The sequence below is a fragment of the Alligator sinensis genome, unplaced genomic scaffold (assembly GCF_000455745.1).
Source record: "Alligator sinensis unplaced genomic scaffold, ASM45574v1 scaffold472_1, whole genome shotgun sequence".
Lineage (NCBI taxonomy): Eukaryota > Metazoa > Chordata > Crocodylia > Alligatoridae > Alligator > Alligator sinensis.
The window spans coordinates 1091501-1099557 of NW_005842518.1; the positions used below are offsets into that span (position 1 = coordinate 1091501).

An 8057-nucleotide genomic window follows, 5' to 3' on the forward strand; every position below is an offset into this window, starting at 1 on the left:
GAGGCAGGCCCAGCCAGAGGAGCCACCTAGCTGTGCCTGCCTCTCCCCGGCCAATCGAAATCACCGAACCTCTCTGAATCAGTGCCAAATCTTCTGAAGCTGATTTTGCCGAATCGATTCAGGGCAGGTATCCAAATCTCCTAATTGAATCAATGTCCTCCGAATCGGCCAAATCTGAATCGAATACTTTCCTATTTTCACTGCCTAATAGAGAGAGGTAGTTAGCTATGTTAGCCTGAAGTCAGATAGAAAGCAGGGAATAGATGCACCTTACAGACCAACTCACAGGTGTAAAGCAAATTGTCTGTAGGCTGCATCTGGCGTGTGGAACCATGTGATCTGTCTTGTGGGTCATTGGACTGACCCCACACTCTGAGCCTGGCCCTGTGCACCACATATTGTGCCCAGGTTGGACACCACACCATACACCCTGCATGTAGCATAGGGGGTGGGTCCAAGTTGCACATGCTGGCTCCAGGACTGGTTGGAATTGAGCTATGCCAGAACCACTGTGAAGAGCCAGTCCAATGGGGTTCCGCATAAAGTGCATGGCCCATGCCGGCCTCATGCCATGTGCAATGCACGTGGCCAGTTCAGCCCTGCAGACCACATGCAGCATGTGTTGGCCCCACGGCTTGTTGCATACATGGCACATGGGGCTGGCACGGGGAATGGGCCGCCTGTGATGCGTGGGCTGGATCTAGCAGTGCACATGACACAGGTGGTCTGGGGCACAGGTTGCAGGCTGTGTCCTGGACCAACTCCCTGTGCTGCCTGCAGCACTAGGTCAATCCTATGCACTGAGCTCTACATGCCTCATGCTGGCCCCAAGTGCTGTGTGCACAGCAAGCCCCAGGGCTGGCATGTGCTGTGTGAGGCATCTGGGCTGGACCCAGTGCACCAGGTGAAACACAGGATATTGGTCCTGGTCCAGCTTGTAGAATAACCTAGTGACCCTCACCTGGCCCACAGAGCAGGATAAGTTGGCACCTCTGGACATACTGAATCAGGTCATATATCTGCAGTTCTAGTCTATTTCACCCTGGGTTGCCATTTGTTCAATGCAAACGGATTCCACCTCTACCTAGTGGTCAGAATTGGTAGTAATGCTTACTGTGGGCAGTTACCTTAGCTAACGTCAGCTTCAGACACGAATGAGCAAAATGAAGTTATACACCACTTTCTAAGTCAAACTTTGACTCTATTGAAATTATAAGAATTTTGCCACTGATTTCAAGGAGCCAGGATTTCAACTATTATGCATAACATTTTGCTCTGCAAAATTAAGCCTTATAAGTAACAAAAACAGTGATAAATTGAAAATGTAACATTTGTGTTGCATAGTAAAATTACAAAAGGCAAATAATGCAAAAGTTAACAATTTAACTTACTTGATATATCCATTGTAGTCAATTTAAGTATTATGTACATATTTAACTAAAAAAATGCTGTTTTTTCACTAGCCAGCAATGGCTTAAGCAAGGAATTAATACAAAAGGAATATTGTACATGTGAATGAGATTCTATCACACATTAAACAGTGATGCTTTCTTCAGACTGAAATGACTATAACATTATTGTTTACCATATCTGTAAAATATATCTTTACCTGAATTCTTGCACCAAAGTTTTGTATGCTACTTTAGTATCTGAGAAGGTTTTATCAGTCTGTGTTTCTTTTTGCACAATCTAAACAGAGACATTCAATTATACTTATTTTCTAAATAAAATAATAAAATTAGAAGAATGAGGAAAATCAAGAATTGAATTAACTTACAGCTTTTACATATCTTGTATCCAATTTCTTCTTTTCAAGGAACTCTACCCTGTGTGGTATACTAGTGGAGTCTTCTAAACTGACTAAATTTTCAGCCTTTCACAACACAAATGGAAATATATTAGGTTTCATATACAATTTAAACAATAAATTACAAGTTTGATCCAAATAATTTATTACCTTGACGGCTTTCAGTTTCTTTCTTACTCTCTCTCGCAATGTTTCAGTTATACTCTTCTGATTTTCTACATTAGCCACATCTAATGCAAAAACAGCAAATTTTTAACATTCAAAAGCATGTTTTTCATATCTGATAGTAGAAGTGCACCGATACATTGGCCCAATATTGGATCGGCACCAATATAAAGAAAATTGTCTGTATTGGAAATCAGCCTGATGCAGCCAATGATTTGTCTGATAAATGCCTGTCCGTGCATGCAGCTGCAGCGCTGCACGTAGGCAGTGAGAAGCAGAGCCAGCAGTATGGAGAGCTGCATGCAGCTGGTAAGTCTGCGTGGTGGAAAGGGAAGGGGACAGGGGACAGATGTGTGGGGGCAGATCAAGGCCCCTGTGGTGAGGGAGGGTGTGGGGTTGCCAGGGTTGTCCAGCTGGGGCCGGTGTGGGCACAGGATGGAGGAGCAGCTTGGTGGGGGGTGTGCGGAAATGGAGGGGAGGGAAGGAGAGGGCAGCTCCCGCCACCGTGCGCAGCTCATCCAGGAGGGCACGGGGGAGGAGGAGCATATGCCCCCAGATCTGTGTGGGGCAGGCTGGGGTCAGGCTCCTCCCAGCCAGGCAGATCCATGGGCACATGCCCCTCCGCATGCCCTCTTGGACAAGCCACATGCAGTGGCAGGGGGCGGCCCCCCCCCCCTCCCTGACAAGCTGCACCTCTATCCCACACCTTCCCCAGCCCTGGCCCCAGCCCACAGCTGCAGCCCGCCCCACGCCATGCAGATCCACGGGACAACCTCCACCCCCTCAACTCCGCTGCTTGCGGCTCTGCCCCATGTTCTTCCCCACCCCAGCTGGTCAGCAGCTGCGTCTGTCCCAGCCTCAGCCCCATTCCCTCACTGCAGGGGCCTTGATCTGCACCGCCCTGCCCCCCCGCCCCCAACTCCTTCCCTCCCTTTCCACCATACCAGACTTAACCAGCTGGACACAGCTCTTCAAGCTGAAGAGCTGTGTATCAGGCCAATGCCTCCTTAAAAATCAGCTATCATATCAGCCCCAAAAGTCTCTATCGGTGCAACCCTATCTGATCAGTTTTTCTCTTAAGTTTTATTCTGCAGTACACTGTCCATTTACTGTCAAACAGAATGAGCTTTTCATGAGAAGAGTGATGACCAAGTGGTTTTATAATAAAATATTAGTAATTTACTAAAATTCATAGTTTTAATCCTGTTCATCTGAAACGCGCGCACTCAAAATCAGATTTTTAAACCAACTTCTAACATTACACACAATAAAAGCTAGCACAGCCTTAAGTCAGTGCTTGTTATCAAGATCATACATATTCTATATAAATGCTAGTGTGGGGCATAAGAAACAAGAATGTATGTCCTCTAACTCAGAATCATAGAATCATAGAAAATTAAGGTTGGAAGGGACCTCAGGAGGTCATCAATATTCATATTTGAAAATTTGATCCTGAACTTTAACTATATCATGTAATACATTCAGTATCACATGGTTTGTTCAAATCTCTCTTATCTGAAACAAGTCTAGATGAGAGCACTCAAATAAATTAAACTCAAATAAATTAAACTCAATAGCTGTTTTCTAGCCTGGATGCTTCCTAGACTTAGCACATGGACTGTCATTGACAGCTATGAAACATGTGATGACTTCTCCAGCTGGCTTCCAGGAAAATAAACTTGCTTAGCTGGACATATATATTTCTTTGTCATCACAATTTCTACTCCCTCATATTCAAATAAACAACTAGTGTGAGGATAAGACAGCTTGATAACTAGATGTCTGGTGGCAGAATTAGATTAAGAGGCAGCAACAAGGAAAAACTTGACCTACATTTATTAAAATAAATATGTAAAACATTTTCTCGTGTGGCCAAATTGTAATCTAAAGTTACTGTGAATCAGAAGCATTTATGTCACTAATATTAATGTTTTCAATAAAGGGTGAAAACAAGTATTTTAATTGAACTACCTTCCTGTAGATTCTGACATACAAGTTCTTCTCTTTGTGATCTATGAACATGTTCATCCCTTTCAGCAAACTGTGCAAAACAAGTAAACAAAGGAAAGGTCTAAATCATTTTAAAATAAACTGCCAAAATCAGGTGTAATTATTTTCTAAACCTACATTTTACAGCAACTACTTGACCCGCTATTTGCCACATATTTCATAGTACTTCCTCCTAGCAAATGTGTAATGGATTAGGTATTCACTTTTCCATAAACAATATTCCATAACCAATATTGATAAAGGATACAATAAAATAAAAAACAGGGTAAAGCAGCATCCTAGGAGAGAAAAACAAACAAACAGGGAGGAAAAAATAAGGAAAATCTGCCTACCTTCAACAGGAGACGCAACGCAACAGGAATCAAAGGAAAAGCCCACATGGCTCATTAGCCGTACCTTTATTCAGCTGGGGCCGGCCAGTGACGTCATGAGGAAGCCCCATACAGTGGAGATAAAGGAAGCCGATGAACGAGGGAGAGGGGGAGAGAGGAAGGACCTGGAGAGTACAGGGACGCCAGGTCTCTTCCAGGATTATCTCCAGGAGAAAGAAACAGCGAATGAGGAGCCAAAGGAGGCTCCTGACACCCGCCATATCTTCAAAGGGCAGGAGCAGAATAATAACGCCGGAGGCGAGAGGGAAGCGACTCTGTCTGCTGACAGAAGCTCCAAGGGAAGGGGGAACAGCAGACGCTGCACAGAAGTTACCTCCACAGGTGGGAGTAGCGCGGGGCGGAGGGAAGAGGAAGAGCCTTGCTCGGGGAGCGAGCCATGACAAAGGCAGCCAGAGAGACAGCACAGCACGAAAGGGACCATCTCAGGTGAGAGGGAGATCCCACCGCCTACAGGAGAGTAAAGCGGGCTCCAGACAAGAACACCACAGGGGCTGAGGAACAAGGTAGCCCAGACTATAGAGTTAAAAGAAGGAGTAGAAAAGAGAAAGAAAACCTGAGTAGGGATTTGCTCCCAGCCAAGTTGCAGGGAGCTTGGAACCCAGGGTCTCTGAGGTAAGGGACCTGGGGAAGGGGGGGTTTTTTTTGTTCTTTGAAAGGTTGAAAGGCTCTGTTGAAAGGTTTTTTTCTTTTCAGTTTCCCCGAGTGAAGGGGTTGAGAGGTGGAAAAGGGATCGAGGAGGAGGAGAAGCAGTGAGGAATTTATGAGACGGCTCACCGGGCTGAGGTCTGGACAGAGCTTCTCCTAGGATAGTATAGGCCCGGGAGTCAGGCCGACTACCACAACTAAAAGTTGGAGTAAGCCCATCGGCTGCGGAAGCCGGGATCCTAACAGGGGCGTCCAATCACAAGGCTCTACGGAAATAGAGGAAGAGGTACAGGGCTGCAAAAATCGGACCAACTCATTGAGGTGGTGTGAGGACGGGGTGTAGGGGTGGCAGAGCCCCGCTAGTGACCATCAGGACCCTGTGCCATGGAGGACCCGGGATAGCCCCTTCCCCACCACTAGGGAACATTTAAGTTGTGGCAGGAGAGATAGGGGAAAGCTACCTGCGGAGGGAACACCTGCACGGCGTTTGTCGGGGAGGGTACAGGTAGAACACCACTCTGTGCACAAGCCAAAGTAGCATGGGACGGGCTACTCGAGACCCGGCGGTCACAGGCAGAAATCATGCCCTTACTACACTGCTTGAAATGTATCTATTGAGAAAAAGAATTCAGTATTTACTAAAGCTCAACCTTAAATGTATTTTTCTTAGTTCTATTAGTTTCTAACTATCTTAAATATAAGTAAAAGTATGTTTTGGTGAGTTAATCTTTTATTTTAATGTAGTGTTTAAAAAGTTAAAAAAAAACATATTAAAACTGACATCAATATGTATAGAAGGTCACTGATTAGAAACAGAGGACTTTACAAATATTTAGGTCCAGCAAGCAATTTTACATAAAGTTCTTATGGCCGATTTTACTCTCATGAAAGGCAAAAGCATTTATTAATTTCACAGGGAACTGATTAAATACTTGAGATGGGACTCATTTCAGATCAGGTGTTAAGTAATAACACATAAATGTTCCTATACTGTATCTTTCTCTTGCAATTTCAACTGGTAACAGTGTGACTGTAATAATGGAAGAGAGCACTGCACTGGGCTCTACTCAATACTAAGCTACTGCAGCTAAGAAACTGACCAATTGTCTCAAGCCCCAAATAAGTGCTCAGAAGATCCACTGTTTCCAATGTCTTCTCAATGGTACACACATTGAACAAAATCTGAACACAGATTTAACTTTTATAGTATGCGTACCAGCTATCTTTGGTTGTATAGATTAAAATACCACAAAAAAAATCTTGCTTTGAGAGACTTGGGGAACTCAATCTATTTAGCTAATTAAAAAGATTAAACAGATATTATTACCCTGTGTACTTTGCAAGAACACACTAGATACTAAAGGGCTCTTCACTCCAGCAGACAAAATAGAAATAAAAACAAGTGGCTAGAAGCTGAAGCCAGACAAATTCAAATTAAAAATAAGGTGAGTATGATTACCTATTAGTATGCATACTGATAGAGAAGTGGTGGATTCTCCATTTCTTGGAGTTTTCAAGCAACTACCAGGTGTATTTCTCAAAAATATATTTTGGTCAAACTAAAGTTATACCGTTTACTATACAGGGTAACAAATTGAAATTAAAAAGCCTGTAACATATAGAAGTCAGATATGTTTCCCTTAGTCTAATGGTCTCCTCTAGTTTTATATTCTAAGGCATGTCCAAAAATGCAGGCATGTGTGCTTGCAGCAGCTCAAATAGAAGTGGTGAAATTTGAGCCAGGGCTTTTTGCCTCAGTGCACGTGCCCGGACTTGCCCTTTGGTGTGGTGCAAGTTGTGCTACTTGGGGCAAAATAACCCTGCCTGGCTCCTCCCAGATGTACAGCCAGGGGGAGCCAGAGCTTGGGGCCAGCACTTATAAAAAGTTGCCCTGTTCTGGCCCCATCAGTACAAAAAGCTGCCCTGGCAAGTAGCTCAGGGCTGCTCACTCTCAGGAGCTTCTGGGGCCCAGCCAATTGGCACCTGGGACACTCCCCCTTGTGCCAGCTGGACTACTGAAGCAGCCCTGAGAGTTCCCTGCCAGTGGGCTGTGGCTGCAGAGTTGGCCTTTGTGCAGCACTACTGCCATGTGTGCTCTTGCCTGGCCATCTAGGCAGCTATTGCCCAGATGTTCCCAGTGTGGTGGCCCACTTTGAACTGTTAAAGCATGTCCTCCTGGCCCCAACTGGCCAGGAGGTCAGCCACCTCCAGCTGGGTCCAAGGTGCCAGCTCTGAGCAGGCTCCTCTGCCTGGGTCCTGCCACCTCCCTAGCAGGAATTCTGGTGTTCCCTATTTGAAAACTGAAAAATCCCTGATAAAAAAATCCCATAGTCACTATGTAAAATACCCTGAAATCCATGTTCCTCCACAATTAAAACAAAAGACCACTATATACAGAGAGAAAGAGAGAAACAGACAGAGAGACAGTGATCAGTTGGGCAATGTTTTATTGATATATTTACAGTGTTAAAGTAATTTGGAAGCCTACCAGTGTCTCTTATCATCCTAATAAAATTAATTCTAAATACCTATGTTTTGCTGTTTGCTTTTGGGGGTTTTTTTCACCATAGAACAGTTAGAGCTCCCCCTGATCTCTTCACTAACCAGGATATGGGGACAACTGTCCCTGCAGCCACAGCTCCTGCCACAAGGTTTCATCCTGTCTGGCAGCTGGGCACGCAGGGTGTGTGCTGGGAGAATGTGGTGTTTGCAGAAGGGGGGTGGGAAGAGGTTGTGGAAGTGGATGTGGAGGGATGTGGGGGGCAGTGGAATGTGTAGGTAGGTATGGGTGGATCATGGGCGGGTAATGGGGGAAAGCTGCTCAGGAGCAGTAGGTCCCCTGCCCCCTGTAGGGTGCAGCCCCCCTTAGCTCACAGAATGCCCCCCCCACAGGGCTACAGCCCCCCCACAATAGAGGCCACATGGCCCCTGCAGGGTCTACCCTCCCCCTGCAGGGCCCACGTGCCCCACCCCCGCCCCCCGCTTCAGCCCCCCGGATTGCTGGCCCCCCCCCCCCCCCCCCCCGCCCCCCCCCCCCC

The 8057-nt window shown here is 45.8% G+C and overlaps 1 protein-coding gene across 1 annotated transcript in view; it reads right to left on the reverse strand.

Moving 5' to 3' along the window:
* The window catches only part of CC2D2B (coiled-coil and C2 domain containing 2B), a 112341-nt gene that overhangs the window by 101078 nt on the left and 3206 nt on the right, over nucleotides 1–8057 (reverse strand). The window contains exons 2-4 of the mRNA XM_025213285.1: nucleotides 3944–4013; nucleotides 1958–2037; nucleotides 1778–1873 (exon numbers count right to left, since the gene is read on the reverse strand). Coding sequence (XP_025069070.1) covers nucleotides 1778–1873; nucleotides 1958–2037; nucleotides 3944–4013 — 246 coding nt within the window. The remainder of the gene's footprint in view (nucleotides 1–1777; nucleotides 1874–1957; nucleotides 2038–3943; nucleotides 4014–8057) is intronic.